The 18,037-nt window shown below is 38.4% G+C and overlaps 1 protein-coding gene across 2 annotated transcripts in view; it reads left to right on the forward strand.

Moving 5' to 3' along the window:
* Tmc1 (transmembrane channel like 1) overlaps positions 1 to 18,037 on the forward strand; it is a 157,619-nt gene that overhangs the window by 112,572 nt on the left and 27,010 nt on the right. For both annotated transcript variants that reach the window (XM_028764094.1, XM_028764095.1), the window contains 6 exons: positions 99 to 241; positions 4,815 to 4,959; positions 5,842 to 6,036; positions 8,041 to 8,220; positions 8,348 to 8,509; positions 15,384 to 15,512. In XM_028764094.1, coding sequence (XP_028619927.1) covers positions 99 to 241; positions 4,815 to 4,959; positions 5,842 to 6,036; positions 8,041 to 8,220; positions 8,348 to 8,509; positions 15,384 to 15,512 — 954 coding nt within the window. The remainder of the gene's footprint in view (positions 1 to 98; positions 242 to 4,814; positions 4,960 to 5,841; positions 6,037 to 8,040; positions 8,221 to 8,347; positions 8,510 to 15,383; positions 15,513 to 18,037) is intronic.

The raw sequence follows: 18,037 nt of genomic DNA on the forward strand, positions 1-18,037 counted from the left end.
TTTGAGTCATCTGCTGAGTGGAGTCTTTTAACGTTCATTTTTTCCTTTGTGTTGCTCTTCACAACATCTACTAAGTGGTTTTGTTGTTGGATTTTTAGGGCCTGGCACAATATTCTGTTCTCTTTTATGGCTATTACGACAATAAACGCACAATCGGATGGCTGAATTTCCGACTACCTCTTTCCTACTTCCTGGTGGGGATTATGTGCATTGGATACAGCTTTCTGGTTGTCCTCAAAGCGTAAGTTTTTAATCTAATTTATGGAATCAATCAGAAACATTTTGAGAACTGGATGAAATTTGGTATTATTGCATGTCTAGTGAATGGCAAGTATATAAGAGGTGAATCAGCACCAATGTTAAACTATTATGCCCCTCAAAGCAAAAATGTTTGACACAAACACAGGGCTTCGGAGCACTCTACAGGGTCAGAAGGTAGCAGCATGTAAGGCTGGAAATACTATCAGTGGATCAGTGGTAGAGTACTTGCATATCATGTGAAAGGCCCTGGGCTCTGGCCCTAGGCCTGAATAAAAAGCCATTACCTAGGACTATGCTTTGCATTAATAGATCTGTGACAACTAAAATAATATTCTGGAAAATGAATTTAAATTATTTAAAATTCAGATTATTTAAATATAAAGTATTAAATAAGGTAAGCACAACAGATGTGAAATGTTTAGTGGTAATATGGAGAAAATAAATGCAATTTTGATAGTATAATTTACTTAATGAGTATTAACATTTCATCATATTATTTACATAAAATTATCATTGTGATATTCTATGTGTTTTGGGTGCATTTACTAGATCTCTGATGTCTGTTGTACTGTCTGTCTATGGATCATTTATCCAGTGCTTGGTAAACTCTTGTTCCTAAAGAGCACACATAAGTAAAGATGTTCCAGGAGGTATGGCCAGTTTTTCAAGTTTGTCCAAGGATACAATTTAAGATGGTGGCTAGATACTAACTCCACTTTCTCTTCTCAAAATTGTTCATATCTGAACCAGGCCAGTCTATTTTGGACCTCTTCTTGTCATGGAGCTTTAATGACTTGTTGTATGATTAAGTGATTGAAAGTCCTGGATCTATCATGATATCCATGACTTCAACTCCCATTGCCAACATTGGAAATATTTGGTAGAAGAATAGATGATATCTGAGTGTTTGTATCATGTCATGTTGTATCATGTTTGATACATGCTGTCATGTTATCAGGTTGAAATCATTTGTCATGTTTTCTATTGCCATCTCCTACTACTCCTTTGTACTATTGGGGTAATAGTGCATTTATGGGATCCATCACTAGAATAAACAGGGACTTGTCTTAGTTAGGGTTTCCACTGCTGAGAAGAGACACCATGACCAAGGCAACTCTTACAGGAGACAACGTTTAACTGGGGCTGGCTTACAGGGTCAGAGGTTCAGTTTCTCATCATGGCAATAAACATAGCAAGGTCTAGGAACACTTGGCACTGGAGAAGGAGCCAAGAGTTCAACATCTTGATCTGAAAGCAATTAGGAGAAGACTAACTTCCAGGAAGCTAGGAAGAAGGTCTCAAAACCCACCCTCCCAAAGTGACACATTTCCTCCTAATAGTGCCACTCCCTGGGCCAAGCTTATTTAAATATGGTTACTAAAGTCAAGGAGCATATATAATAACATTGTGACCTTGCCTGTATTTCCTCACCCTCACCGACAAAGTGGGAGGAAAATCTACTTTAAATGATCTAAGTTAGAAAGTAAAATAAGCATTCAAAGTAGAGCATGTCGTGAGTGTTCAAAGTAGAATTCTTTGTTAGTCCAGGACTCTCCTGTTTAGGTCTGAAAGACATGGGAATTCTTGGCAAAGGAATGGTTGGTTGCTGTAATTTTGTCATTTCCTCCCTTCTCTTCCCTCTTCACAGATCTGAAATCCTAGTCATAAATACAATTCTTATGTTTTGAAAGCAGACTAGGACAGGTGAACGTTGTAATGCTCACAGTGGCTAGAAAACCATCAGTTTCTCTATAGCATTTGAAGCTAATAATCTCAAACTAAAAGTGATTTGCTTTTCAAATCTCAATGTTCTTACCCAAAGAAATTCTATAAGCTAAAAATGTCTGCATTTAACTGGCATAGCTCACATCTATCAAACTGCTGGAGAGCTGAATAATTCACTGAAGGCATGCTGAACGAGGAGTGTTAATGCCACCCTAGCCCAGGAGGCTTTCCCAAGGCTTCCTTACCGCAAGGCTCCCTGACAGTGCCTATATTTACGTCTGTTTAGGAGCCTGGCAGAAATAATTCTCATAGAATAGACTAAAACATCCTTCTGTACCTTATATTGTCATACATAAGCTGTAAATGGTGTTAGTTTTATCTACATATAGTATCTTGTATGAATCCTAAGCCAACATATATCATAAACTGGCATAAGTATAAACACAAGTATTTTTTAAAGTGGGAAAGTTGGCAATATCCATATTTCTGAACCTGTAACGAAACCATAATTTGTATTTCAAGTATCTGTATTTGCCTAGCATGTACTTACTATATGTCATTAAGACCTTTAGCTGTTCTTCTATTTTTTTGTTTTTATTATCTATCTATCTATCTATCTATCTATCTATCTATCTATCTATCTATCTATCTATCTATCTATCTATTCATTTATTTATTTGAGACAGGGTCTCATGTATCCCAGACTGGCCTCAAGTTCTTCCAGAGTGATAGGATTACAAGCACATACCACCATGCCTGGTTTATGCTGTGCTAAGGATTCAATGCAAAGCCTCATGCAGACTAGGCAAGCATTCTACTGAGCTCCATCTCCAGAGAAAACCTTTACCTCCTAAACATTACAAAATAACTCTAATACCATTTTACAGATGATTAAATAAAAGAGGACTGAAGACCATCTGCCCTTAGGGCTTGTTTGAAACCAATTGTTTTTTGTAGGTGAAAAGTTCTTTGCTCCTCACTATTTGCCACCTGTGCTCTTCGTCTTCCCTTGGACCAATTTGTCCCTCCAGGATGTTTTGTGAAGTGAGCTGAGGACATACTAATTATTCTCATGGAGTATTTGGAAAATTTAAGGTTCAGTGGCTTTATGACCGGGCCAAGCTCATGTGGCCAGAATGGAGTTTTGAACACTAGTCTCTAACTAAGTGATTCTCCACTTGTGGGTCATGACCCCTTGGGGGTGTAACAACCCTTTCATAGGGGGTCCCGTAAGACCATTGGAAAACAGATATTTACGCTATGATTCATTAACAGTTACCATTATGAATTAACTGGGTTCTGAGTCAGCACAACATGAGGAACTCTGTTAAAGGGTCACAGCATTCGGAAAGATGAGAACCACTGCTCAATTTCCATTCTTATTTTCCTAATCGCTAAGGAGGATTCATCCATCTCATGCTGACAAAGATGTGTCTCTAGCGTGTTCTGGGTGGCCTCTTATAGTTTTACAATCTATACTAAAAATTATTCTTGCTGGATAGGGGTAGAACACACCTTTAATCCCAGCACTTGGGAGGCAGGGGCAGGTAGATGTCTGTGAATTTAAGGGCAGCCTGATTTACAGAGACAGCCAAGACTACACAGTAAAACCCCATCTTACCCTTCTCCATAATAATAATTTAAGTAAATAAATAACATACTTTGTCCATTTTAAGACCCTTTAGAATTAAAATGCCTTACTATGGCTCTTGTGCTAAGTTTTCCTTAAAATATCAGCTTATGAAACCTAAGTATATTACAAGACATTTTCATAATGTTTCCATCACAGATGATAATGTTCACTGTTTCTAATGATGACATTAGACCCTAAGGCTGCCTTTAGAGGCTCTCTGAGAACAGGAGAAAGGCTCATGTTCCTTGCCTATGGGAACATGACCTCCTGACACATTCAACACAGCATATGACTGGCTCCTCTTCCTCCTCTCCAAACTACAGTTGGCCCTCTTTCAAAGGTGCTTGGAACAGAAGGGCAGTGACATATGAGAGACCTAAAGTCACCATGTTCCATTTCCTGTCACTGCTTAATGAGCTGGGGAAAGATTATAAGTTTCAAAATGCAAAATTCTCCTCTCACAAACACGATCCAGGATGAATGGCAAGTATTTACAAAGTGAAGCTGACATCGTCAACCCTTTTATAATGTCAAAGGCAGAATGGAAAGCAATCCCATAGCAAGCCTGTATACAAAAAACTATTTGTGATATACATGTTTAGTGGTAAAGCTTTTCCCAGTGCCAAGTTGACTTCTATTTATTTAAAAACAATGTATGATAGCTTTACAAGGACCAATCTAGGGAGCTATCCAGTGCCTGGGAACTTAATGATGAAAAATAGGATAAAGTCTGTTGTCATGGTGCTTAGCAAGGGAAGTGGACTGTAAGCAAAGGCAGGGCCAGTCATAGGACTCAGTCCTATGACTTTTTCATTTTTGTTTGTTTTTACAATCCAGTCTTTGTCTCAGTTTCTTTTGAAGAGTACAGTTCAGGTAGCTCTGTATATCACCCTTAAAATAATTTCACCTTCTCTCTTTAGGGGATTTATTCTGTCAGCTTCCTGCCAAAGTCTGTAGGTATTTAAACCATCAGTGTGTAGTAGTTTTTGATCACCATAGAATGAGAAAATTAAGTAATATGAAACCCATAAAATTTAGAAATCAGTGTTCCCATTGTCTGCTTATATGAATAAGCCTGTTTAGTGATGCTTTCCAGACATTGCCTTTCCAATTTACCTGAGACTGCTGTTTTCTCATTCCTCATCTGCCTTTCCTTCTCCTTTCTGACTGCTGAATTATACTCCTGCTTTTTCAGGATGACCAAAAATATCGGTGATGATGGTGGTGGCGATGACAACACTTTCAACTTCAGCTGGAAGGTGTTTTGCAGCTGGGACTATCTGATTGGTAACCCTGAAACAGCTGACAACAAATTTAATTCCATCACAATGAACTTTAAGGTAAAGGCACAGACCCCAGAAGCTTATTTTGATTTCCAAGACTAACATAGTGAGGCATTCAACATCATCATCAAATATCTTGACAGATATGAGATGGATGCTCTTGTCATTGCTGCATACCACACATGAGATGGACACGAGTCTGATTATGGCAAAAATAGCCTGTAACCCATAACAGCTGTATTTTTGTCTCTGGGGCGTCTCCTCTCCAAATTTAGTAGTAATGCTGCTTGGTTAAAGCAGTTCACTCGCTATTAGAATCTAATAATTCAGATAATATGACAGTGCTCACCGGCTATTTACAGAAACATGTAGGCTCAGTATGTAAATTGATTCCAAAGCCCTAGAAAACAGCATTAAAAATAATATTGGGAGAGCAGGACATGGTTGTACAGACTTGTAAACTCAGTATTTAGGCGATGGAGGTGGGAGGATCAGGAATTCAAGTACAGCCTCAGCTACAAAGTGAGTTTGAGGCCAGTATAAGCTATATGAAATTGTTTCATAAAAGTCAAGCTTTATATTCCTCCCACGCCCCAAACAAGGACTGGGAGAGTACCATTTAGAATGAAGATTCTCTTAGTGTTATAAGAGTATGCTCTCTTTCTCTCATTCGCTCTCTGTTACTATTTTTATGCTGGGATGTTTGAGAAGGGTCTTGTGTAGCCCAAGCCAGCCTCAAGCTTGCTATTTAGCAGATGCTGGACCCAAACTTGTGATCCTCCTGCCCTACCAGTTCACTGTCTTTTTCTGTCTACGTTCACCCACTTGACGGATTTTCAGATTTTAGTTTACGATTTTTGTGTCTTGCTTTTTTTTCCCTCAATTACTGATCCTTCTTACAGCTGTGTTTCCTTCCCATTCTGCTTTGCCTGGCTGCAGGAAGCCATCATAGAAGAGCGAGCAGCCCAGGTGGAGGAGAACATCCACCTCATCAGATTCCTGAGGTTTCTTGCTAACTTCTTCGTGTTCCTAACACTTGGTGCAAGTGGATACCTCATCTTTTGGGCTGTGAAGCGATCCCAGGAATTTGCCCAGCAAGATCCTGACACCCTTGGGTGGTGGGAAAAAAATGAAGTTCGTCTCTGCATGCTTTTGACGTGCTTAGAAACAGACTTGCTGTTTTGTGGGGTGTGCTTCTGTAGCTGAGTGTGAGACAAGGATGCTCTTTGCCTACTGCTCCCCGTTCTGCTCCCTGGCTAACCATCACATTGAATATTTTCCACCATAGTACTATTATTTCTGTTGTGCTCTTGGGCTTTCAATATCAGAGAAGATGGGAAGTTTGAATGGAAAGAGAGAAGAGAATATTTTACAGAGAGAAGAATAGATCATAGGAGACTGTGTGCCAGGCAGAGTTAGGAAAACCAGAGCAACAGCCTAGAAGGATGATTTCAAATTTAATGCTCTTCCTATAACCCAGCATTGCTTTCTCCAACGACATCATTTCTATAACTGAAATGCCAGGTCTTGATTCCTTTGTCCATTGTTCCTATACCTATCTCATAAGAAGCTTCACACTGTGTGCCTAATTTTGCGTTTCCAGGCTTTTCACATAAGTTCTAATGACTTATCTCAGTCTCTTCCTTACCAAAGCCTTTGACTCTCAGCTATTCAAATGAAGAACACTAGTTCTTGGCCAGATTTGCCCTCAGAGAATCTAATTAGTGTATAGGAGAGAGGTGATTAGGGTACATATTTAGAATTAGAAACTTAATCATCCTGGGTTGCTGCTAGGGCGTGGTCACTTTTATAAAATGTTTCTGTGTACCACATGACATTAATTTCAACTTGGACATTTTCAAAGCCGTTTCAGATTTATGCCCTGAGATACTTAGGTTTACCAGATGGAATTTTGCAAAACTATACAGTTGGAAGAATTTTGAGATGATTCTTCATAAATGTACAGTTTCTTAGAAACATCCTGACTGGCAAGTGATCGTTGAAAAATACAAAAAGCCTCTCCATCAGAACAGTATAGAAGCTTAAGTAGCGACAGCAGAAACGAACCACGCATTTAGAGATAACAGTATCACAGTTGTTCCGTGGAACCTGTAAAGTGGCAGTTATTAAGTAGAGGGATTTCCTTTAAGGATAAAAAAAAAACAGCATAAAGCATTTACCAAGTTTCTTTTGAAAATACTCTCATAATGTTAATAGCAATTATAAATGAAACATTCAGTCTGCTTTGGCTCGTGGCACAATGGTCATATTTCAGTATAAATGATTCACACTAAATGTTGAATGGTTGCTTGTCATTCACTTCTTCCCATCATTCAGGAGGCTGAGATAGAGGTTTCATGAGTTTGAATCCACCTGGTTACAGTGAACTCTAGGTCAGCCTATCTCAATATAAAGAAAAGAATCAGTCTTTGTAAGAACTTGTTTAATATCTGTTTTAGAGGAATTCTGAGATCTAGATACAAATGAAGATAATAATGGGGACTCAAACACAACTCCATACTGCCACAGAAACAAATGTTAAATTGTCTTTGTGTATAGTTACACAGAACCTGCTAAATATTTAGGCTCAGTTGAGAATATGTCATGATGAATTTATTTTATATCATGCTGAGTTGTATAGCCTCTTGATCATCCTAATAGGGTATTCTTAATAAAAACTTGGAAAAATAGCAACTATATTCTAAATATATTCTGGTAGTTTTAATCACTCAAAATAAAGAGTGTTGGGGAGAAATAAGAAAATGTTTAGTTTTGACAGTTTGAGCCAGGCATATGTAGAACAGGTTGCAAGAGTTACTTCCAGTCTTTTCTTTCTCTTTACCTCAATGCCAAACAGATCATTTCTAAAGTACCATGGATCAGCTTATCAGAATTGGTAGCCATGTAGAACAGTGTATTCTCTGGGCAGAGTGATAAAACTTGCACACTAACTAGACCAAGGAACCATTATTATGGGCACACACACAAACTCATAAACATAGCCTGTAAATATGAGTTGGATATTGTCTTTGTTATTTAATTGAGACAAAATACTAAGAATACATAGCATAATCTTTAGTTATATAAAATTTTAAAGGGACCTCTCTGAAAAATCTTTCCAACTGTGTCTCCTTGTAGATGAACATGGTTATGTCCCTCCTGGGGATGTTCTGTCCCACACTGTTTGACTTATTTGCTGAGCTGGAAGATTACCACCCTCTCATTGCTCTGAAGTGGCTCCTGGGTCGTATTTTTGCTCTTCTTCTTGGCAACTTGTATGTATTCATTCTTGCCTTGATGGATGAGATTAACAACAAGGTGAGTCTCGGGTCTTGATTGTCCTTGCCATCAGTGTGCCAATTTCCCAGTCTGCAGATTACCAGAATTGCCTCTGAAACAGTGCTGTGTTATTTTCCTTTCCACTTTTTTTTTGTTTGATTTCTAGATTGAAGAGGAGAAGCTCGTGAAGGCCAATATTACCCTGTGGGAAGCCAACATGATTAAGGCTTACAATGAATCTCTCTCTGGGAACACCACAGGACCACCCTTTTTTGTTCATCCTGCAGATGTACCTCGAGGTCCCTGCTGGGAAACAATGGTGGGGCAGGTAACATTATAAAGACAAGTATAAGTCCTTGTCCTTAGTGGACCAATGGATTAAATAGTTCTTCTAAAACTCTAAGGCCTTTGTTTTTTTATTTATTAATAAAAACAGGGGGCTGTTTATTGAATATTTAGCATTTTCTGGTTCTGAATTTCAAATGTATTAGCTCAGGAAGACTGACAAACACTTTCTCTTTTTTACAGCCTTTAATAGCTGTGTATAAAAAGATAGCTCACAATCGTGTGAAGAGAACCATGCCTCCTATTATATTCTAACAAAGCACCCAAATTTAGATACAGACTCAAATGGCGTTCCCGTGGAGCTCTATTTAGGGTTATTTGTTTTTGCAAAAAAAGTGCTCTTTGAGTATAATACTCTGGTGGTTTTATGATATCAATTTTTACCTAATAATTTGCCCTTAAGCCTTAAAGGAAATGCTATTTTAAGTTATTTGTTTTTATAATGGTTATGTAAGTGACCCTAGTCTAAGACTAGTGATATCTTACCAGATAAAAGAAATAAGATCCCATTGCTTACTGTCCAAAAAGGAAATTAAAGACTGAACAAAAACAACCAGAGATGCTGTTTCAGCTCTCCCACTTCTGTACAGATTCTCTTTGTGTTTTGTGAAGCTTGTAATTTTATCTCATTGGAGAAAGCACTGTTAATGTGCATTCAACCTTAGTTCATCAAATACAGTAAAGTTTAAGTATATTTTAGTGTTCCTAGAAGAGAGTAGTTCAGTTGTATCAGTCATGCAGTCTTTGTCAATTATTTGAACAGATTTTTTAGTAATATTTTCTGTAGAATAAGAAAATCAATATATTAGCCCAAGTCTTACTAAAGTAATGCAGTGTAAGCAAATGAGAAGTCAAAAGACTTCAGCACTTTCTGTCTGATGTCCATGAGAGTACAATTAAGCCAATTGTGATTTCAGTTAGTGGAGAGAAAATTAAATAACGTATATCTGACACTAGAATTATGTGATTGAAGATAGAATAGAGAACATATAGTCTGAAAAAATTTTAGTGTTTTATTTTACTTTCTAAGCATTTGGGAATCACATAAGCTCCTTTCTAAGTGCTGGCTGCTAGATTTTTAAGACGTTTGCATGTCATCCATGCTTCTAGAAACACACATGGAGGAAAAAGCTAAAAGTTGTCTGCATTTAAAAGAGAGATACTTGTGGGCTACAATGTAATGGATAGAACATGGGCCTTCTAAGTTGTTCACATGCTAACTCTTGGAAACTGTGAGCCTCTTGCCTTACTTGGCAAAATGGACATTACAGATTTATGAGCTTACCAGAATGAAAAGCCCAGAACTATGTTGAGTGAGGCTAGTAAAAATCACAAGGGATCTCTCTAAAAGAGGGACACACAGTCAAAAGGTGAGAATTGAGATCTGACAAGGGAAGCCGAGGTTGGAGTGATGTATATTAGAGACGGAGGATGTATATTAGAATGGCAGAAGGAGTGTGGACAACCTCCAGGTGTTAGAAAAGTTAGAGAAACAGATTATTCCCACGTGTGGGTTTTGATTTTAGACTTCTGACTTCCAGAACTGTGAGAAAATAGTTGCATTATTAATGCACAAGCTTTGTGGCAGTTTGCTCTATCAGAAACAAACAGGCACTTGTGGGTACATATTGCTCCTTGTGAAGTAGGTTCTGAGGAGCGGATTAATTATCTAACCTAAGCTCTCAATCTGCAGCCCAGCATTTAGTACTGAAACACTTAGAGTGAACACTTTGCACACTTACTGCTTAAGATGCTTTCTGCTGGAATATTCTAGGAAGCCTATCCTTTGACAGGCAAACACCCACTAAGCAGGATGAGAGTTAACTGTAGAGTAAGATAAAGACTGGTCGTCTCTGAGGCAAGGAGACAGATTAATTAGATAGGACTTATCATTTAAAAACAAATTTATATTTCTGATGTAGAAGCTTCTATGATATATCCCCTTTGTGTGAACTCATAAGAACTATGTATTTAATTTGTTGGGGTCGAGGAATCACCTCACAAACCACATGAACACCAATCTGAGTTAGACAGAGATAGCTTATCAAGCATGCATCCCAGGATTTATCGACCAGGGCAACAGTCCAGACTTAGAAACTAAACCATGACCCCGAGTTAAGATTCTACAGGGTTTTTAAGTTCCAAATCCACAAACATCTGTCCCAAGTTATTCTACCAGTCGGGATTTAGGTATAGGGGATTTCCCTGGGAACATGTCTTTGTTGTACATGTATTTTGTTTCCATTGGTTGGGGTATTAAACTGTGTCGGGGACTTGCCTTGTCTAATATCTGTATCTTAGCTTGTCTACCATGATGGGAATTGTCTAATATTCAAGTCTTAACTTGCCATCCAAAATGTTAATTGCATGTACATGTACGTCTCTTTCTATTAAGAAGGATGTCAGGTCCCTGAGAGGTCTTGGAAACTTAAACTTTACTAGACCCCTCCACAAAATGGAAGTCTTATTTTAAATAGTATCTTATGCTGGTTCAGGTATCTTTCTTATGTTGGGGTTCACCCCAGGGGCAGCTTATACCATAAAAGCTTATATACAGGTTCAGGAAGTACCGCTGAGTGGTTGGTTCTGGTCTAAGCTTATTGTGCGTAACTATACAAAACAGTTTGACTGATTTTTATCATGACTGGTTTCCAAGGGCACAAAACTTAACAGAATGTGTAATCAATCTTGGCATTACAATAGAAAGTTTCCTAGTCATAGGAGAAACATATGAGAAAATTTCTTTATAATGGAAGGCTAGCCAGGAAACTGTTACCAAGGCCTTACCATTTTACCTAGGCCTTAACATTTCATCTAGGCCTTAATATTCTATCTAGGCCTTAACAAATGGCCCCCAAACATGCTACATGTCTCAGAACATGCTGTATATATCTCAGAATATGTTGCGTGTCTTAGAATATACTGCATGTCTCAGAACATGTTGTGTGCTGTTTTCTGAGTCATGCTTGTAGCAACTTTCCCATTTCATCATTGTTCCTTACTGTCATTCTCTTCTTTCCTTCAGTATTCTGTTAATAGTCACTATCCTTTCTCCTGCTGGCTGTTCTGTCTCTCCCATAAGTCCTTGATACCCCTTTGAGGAAAACAAAAAAGGCAGAAGGAAGGGGAACTATAGGCTATTGACTAGGTGGATGGGATCTGGGCAAGTGAAGGCGACACGGATACAACAGCTTTGAGTGCTGGTGAGCACTGGTCCTCATGGTATCCATGTCTCCATCATTGCATTTGGAAACATTTCAACTCTTTAGACACTTCACTTAAATGAAGAAGTAGACAGGTAGCTGAATTTACATAACTACATAATTTGAAAGCTAATGATTCCATGGGATTATTCCAGGTGTTTGCTTCTCCTATCCATGAATACCAGCCACTTTGTCTTCTTTTCATAATACTGTGGCACTCAAAGTTCTCTTGGTTCTACAAACAACAACAACAACCAAACAAACCAACCAAATAACAAACAATACACAACAAACAAACAAACAATAAAACCTTACAACAAATTGGGTTTCCTTTCAGCTCTGCAGTGTTTCTCAAATAGTAATTATTACCTCCACTGGTATTTGAATGACAGACCACAAAACCTTAACTGTGGGCCAAGTAGGCGTGGAAAGCTATTGTGGACATTGTATTTTAGAGAAAAAATAAGAAGCTAAGGGCCAATGACCATAGTGAGAGTGGCTAACATTGATTTCCCTCCTGTGTGCTAAGCATACATTTTAACTCATTGAAATTTTAAGCCATCTAAATATCATCACTATATGGATAATACAGAGAGAGAGAGAGAGAGAGAGAGAGAGAGAGAGAGAGAGAGAGAGAGAGAGAGAGATTTGCTCAAGACCTTGCAGGAAGTCAACAGCAGGAGCTACATCTCACCTACATAACAGGGATGTAGAGTTTTGATCTTTGTTCAGTGCTCAATTGTCCCCATAAAATACAATCATCACCAGGCACAACCTGTGGGCTTTTTCCTTAGAACTTGATATATGTATCCCTTTATACTACCATTACGCATTGTTCTGCCTTGACCTATTGGTGATTCTTTTGGGTTTATAGACCTAAGCTATCCAGACAACTCAGCTAAATGCCCAGGAGTAAAGTTGTGATGTGTGAGATGCTCTTCAGGGGGCTTTGTCGAGTGTGACAGGAATTGAGCTTGGATGTTGCTCCTGAGGTGGCTGAGCCACTATTTTAGGGTTCTCTTTGCTTGATAGCTGTGTGTCTCTTCTACAACCTGTGAATAGATACTTAGAGTTTACAATACTAGATTCAGATCCTCCCTATGAATTCTATGTAAATATTACACTTTAGGAAAGGATAAAGACTAAAATCACCAGGCACAACCTGTGGGCTTAGAAAACAAAATCTAAAACAAATTGGACATAGAAAAACAGAATCCTCCCAACTTACCTCTAGTTCATGGTAGTTGTCAGCATCTGATTTTAACATTGACCAGGGAGTAAAAGGGAGAATGAGAATGTAGAAGAAAAAAGGTCACATTCCAGAACAGCTAGGGGTTACTCATTCATTCACTCCATATTTACTTAATGGATAATACATACCCAGTATTGTTGGATACTAGAGGTATAAATGGGTTAAAATATGGACCACAGTTTTGTGAAAATTATGACCTATCTTTTAAAGAAAGAGGCAAGGACATTAAAAATATAATTATAAAAAGATTTCAAATGTACATTGGCAATGAGACAAAGATGAAATGCATGGAACTGAGTGCTTTTTATAGTACTTCCCTATAGAAGTCAAGCAAAGGAGGCTTGCCCCACTCACACTCTAATGCTGGCTATCTGTTGGTACAAACTGGTATAGAAAGTGAATTAGATAAAGTTAGTAGATGAAGACTATATGCAAGTTTGAGTACCCCGAAAAACCATGGAGCTTGATGGTCTGAAAGAAGGCCAAAGGGACTGAGAAAAACAAAACAAAGAAGAGTAATGCAAGAATAATACAGGAACCTCCTCCCCAATCCCCTGCAAGAATGAAGAACCACTTGTCCCAGTTTGAAAACACCTTCAGGCAAAGTCTCTCTTTCCTTTCCATCATTTTTTTTCTTTTTATTCCTCTGCTCTGAGGTCAAAATGCCCTTCTGCTTACAGGCATTTGTCACGGGTGCTGCCTTGCATGAGAACTAACATTAAAATTATTTAAAACTACATATTAAGTTTTCAATAATCTTTTGCCTTTATTTTATTTACATTATAGTTAACTTGTACCATATATTTCATTTATATTATAAAACAAATGTTAGCTATTAATATTTCACATGGTATTCCAACTTGGGAAGGAAGGTAATGGTAGCTCACGAGGCTGGGAGTTTGGAGGTCCAGGCCTGAAGCATGTGGGTGGAAATTCACTGATGACTGTTTGTCAAATGCTTACTTGCCCTGTGAGAGAATGCACTTATCATTTTAGAGAAGAAACCATCTAGATGGATGGAAGTCAAATCAAAGACTTCTTACAGACCAATAGTACTTCTTTTTCTTATTTTTATCTTGAGACAGGGTCTCACAGACATCAGGCTAGATTTGAATTTACTGTGTAGCTGAGGCTGGCCTTGAACTTCAGGTCTTCCTGACTCTATCTCCTGAGGGTTAGGGTCACTGGTTCCACCCCAGCTGGTTTACACAGTGCTGGGGGTTAAGCCCAGTGTTCGTACATGCTAGCTGAACTAAATTCCTAGCTTTGTGCAGCAGAACTTTGACAAAACTATAACTTTATATATTCAGTGTCTTCAGTCTTTAAGGCGCAAATTATTGGAGAGAAACAGAAAAGGTACAGCAGGAATGAACTATGGTGGGGGATAATTTGTAATTGTTAGTTTTTATTACTATCTAATGTCATATGTTTCTGTGAGATAATAGTGACCCTTCTGTCCATCTCACAATGCATACTTTGTACTTAAGTTCAAACCCACACCACAGAAGGGACTTGATTTTTTTTAGAATTTTATTTTTTATTCAAGTATACATATTCTATATACTCATTTACACATATATGCATATATACACGAGGTAATTTGTTAAAAATACATTCATCCTACATATCGTGTCCTGTAGATTTTTAATAACCCATTTTCAAAACGTTTTTTCAAAATCACTGTTCTGGTTTGAATGTGGAGTGTCCTTCATAGGCTCATGTGTTTGAAAACTTAATTGTGAGTTGGTGGTGCTGTTTTGAAAGGCACTAGAATATTTAGAAGTTAGAACTATGTTGGAGAAAGTGGGTGACTGTGGGGAGTTATGGTGAGGCATTAGCCTGAACCCCACTACCGTTCAGTCTTTACTGTGTCACTGTGTTGGTACTGTGATCAGCTACCTCACATTTATGCTATGATGCTTCCCTGGTAAATGGACCATATCCTCTTCACCTATAAGCCAAGGGAAACCTACTCTCTTACATAGCTTCTTGTCATCAATTTGACCAAGAAGAAGGAAGGTATCTAATACATTTAAAGAATGTCACTGAAGTTTAATCTGTTTACCATACACTTTACATGTTAAAAGCACACAATTCAATGCCAGGCACAAATCTAAAATTTCTACATGACCAGTATATTTTTACCTGCTTTTAGACTTTAGTACCATAAAGTTTCTCCATCAAAAGAAGATGGCAGTATACTGATTCAAGGATGGAGACAGTTTCAGAGTAACAAAATATGAGGAAGTTATTTTTCATTTACTAGATATGCCTTCTTAATTTTTTTTTTTGACCATTAACTGTAGTCTTCAAGCCAGTGACAGAAAAGCAAGTTTTGATACCAATATTAAAGTCATCTGAAGACAGAAATGTGTGCACTAATAAAGATTGTATCATTCCAGGAATTTGTGCGTCTCACCGTTTCTGATGTTCTGACCACTTATGTCACGATCCTCATTGGTGACTTCCTCAGAGCATGCTTCGTGAGGTTCTGCAATTACTGCTGGTGCTGGGATTTAGAATATGGATATGTAAGTACGATCCTCACTTTTCCTGTATTAGGTTCTTTTTCCTCTGTGATTCATTGTTGATACACATTCTGCAAGTGGCAGGATGCCTCCAAGTTAAATGAGTGAGGTCACCTTGTGAGATGCCATCATTACAGTTATAACTCAGAAGAGTCCAGATTTGAGCATCTTACTTTCCAATAAATAAAATTAGCTCAGGCTCTTTAAAGTAATGGATCTCGAAGTGTCAGTTAAAATGTTGAATAATATCTTGGCCCCACTGGCAGTTCCCTTCGCACGAAACCAATTTGTGCTGATACAAGATCGCTATAAACTGTAGTCTCTGTATCTCCGTGTGAATTTTGCTGTGGGACTGGGTAATTACCACGCGCCAGTTGCTATGTGGTACAAAAGGGGCTGAAAGGATTCAGTGAATATGGTGTTTGCTTTATGAGGCTCACAGGCTAATAAGAGCCTGACAGAGACAACAGCAGGAGACTGTGGAGATTTCAAGGAAGACCCAGTTTGCTGACGGGGCTTTACTAAATGGAGCCCAGAGGCAGCCTAGCTTTCTGAAACAATAGCACAAGTTTCTCTACACCTTTCTGGTACTGACTTTATCACCAGCTTTTTTTCTAAGCCCAATTTAAAGTCTCCTTCAAACTTAAGGGAAGTGGCAGAGCATACATGGTTTTGTTGGTCTAACATGCCTACAGATCTTCATTGCTCTTTTGTGCAAATACAATAAGTTTCAGTTAATCCTTCGAAAAAGGAATTGAAGAACTGATGATGACCTGTGCTTAAGTCCCCAATGACTTTGTGAGCATCATGCATGTGCCCCAGACACTGTTTTAGGGCTCTCAGTACCTGAAAGTTTGTTTCTTTTCTTTCTGCCTCATTTTAGTTCTGTTCTAATTTCTACTAATGTGGACATTGAAAAAAAAATCAAGCACAAGATGGTCTTTTCCTTTGCACTTACTATTTCTCCTTCAAAGGGATGCTGCTATTCTAGAATTGACCTTTGGCCATTTCTTCTTGTCATTAAGCATTCCTTTAGTATATCACCTCCACAGAGTTCTTCTCTGGCCACCAGTCTAAGATAGCCAAGTAAATCCTATTGCAACTTACAGTTTTGTTTCATGTATAAGATATACAACTACTTGATATTTCTTTTTAAACTGCTATCACCTATCTCCTCTTACAGTGAAGCACATTCATGAAACATGACCACAACCACTATGTCAAAACAACAAAATAAACAAATGTCTGTTATTTGAACCAGGCTTGTCACATAGTAAGTGTTCTGGGCGGCCTGTGTAGTTGAACTTGTACCTCCACACCATTTAGGGCAGCAGTGGCAGTTGGAAGAACTGTCTCTCTGTAGGCAGTTGACCTGGTTGTGCCTTCTCTAAGCCGGCAATGACTCTGTCCCTACCAGTGAAGGGGTATTCGCTATCTGACTTTGAGACAGTGCCTTTTATTAGATCATCTCTGTCACCCTTACTTAAGGTGCGCCCTTGAATAAGGCAAAAGCAGTTAGGTAATATTCTTTGGTACATGGCCATGAGGTAATGCAGCAGATCCCAGATGCCCTATACAGCTCTCCTATTGCTTGCTATGAGGTATTCTTCTGGCTTGGATTCATTGCTATTTTCCTTACCTGATTCAGCTCTTCTGAGGCACACATAAAAATTGCCATCTCTTTCTTAGATCATGGCTTCTCTTTTTTTTTCCCTTGATGCTTTCTTCTTAAGTGGTAGAAAAGTTGACTGTGAATATGAAGTCAATATAACATGACCTGGATGCATAAAAGCTGTAATTAAATGACTAAAATTTATTATTTATGGTGTGCTGACAGAGCTCTTGGGTTAGTACAAAGCACAGGAACCAAGTTTCTGTTTTTAAGTCATAAAGAGTTTTCTCTCATATTACCTTTGGAAGGTTCTTTGAAGAGAAAGCACAGAATCAAAACAAGTTATGAAATGTTAATGTTGGATGACATATCTTTTTTGTGGATCATATCATCCTGCCAACTGGCTGACTAATTTCCTTGGAAGCCTGCTGGGGCTGGCTATGTTGAGCAAATCCATGCAAGGTGCTGAGGGGCATAGAGATGAGGAAGCTGGAGCCCACAGAGGGGATGCAACTTCGACCTGAAGTCTTCATTTTAATTTGTCTGTCCAGTGTTTAGATTTTTTTTAATGATCTAATACTTTCAAAACTGGGAACTTCTACATAATACATCTTCTTTGTTGAAATATTGGAAAGTCTGGCCATATTAGACTTGTATTTCCAAATGAAAAAAATAGGCTTAAGTGCAGAAATACAGCCTTCTACTGTTAGGATATTCACTCTATTTTACAAACTCCACTACTCTTATTTTGCAAACTCCAAGCATCAAGAAGGGTATACAACGTAAATGACAAGGACAGAGTAATTGTTCTGGGTCTTTGGAGTGTGTGTGTGTGTTTGTGTGTGTGTGTGTGTACAGAAAATGAGAGAGAGAGAGAGAGAGAGAGAGAGAGAGAGAGAGAGAGAGAGAGAGAGAG

Source organism: Grammomys surdaster, unplaced genomic scaffold (genome assembly GCF_004785775.1).
Source record: "Grammomys surdaster isolate TR1022 unplaced genomic scaffold, NIH_TR_1.0 141, whole genome shotgun sequence".
NCBI lineage: Eukaryota > Metazoa > Chordata > Mammalia > Rodentia > Muridae > Grammomys > Grammomys surdaster.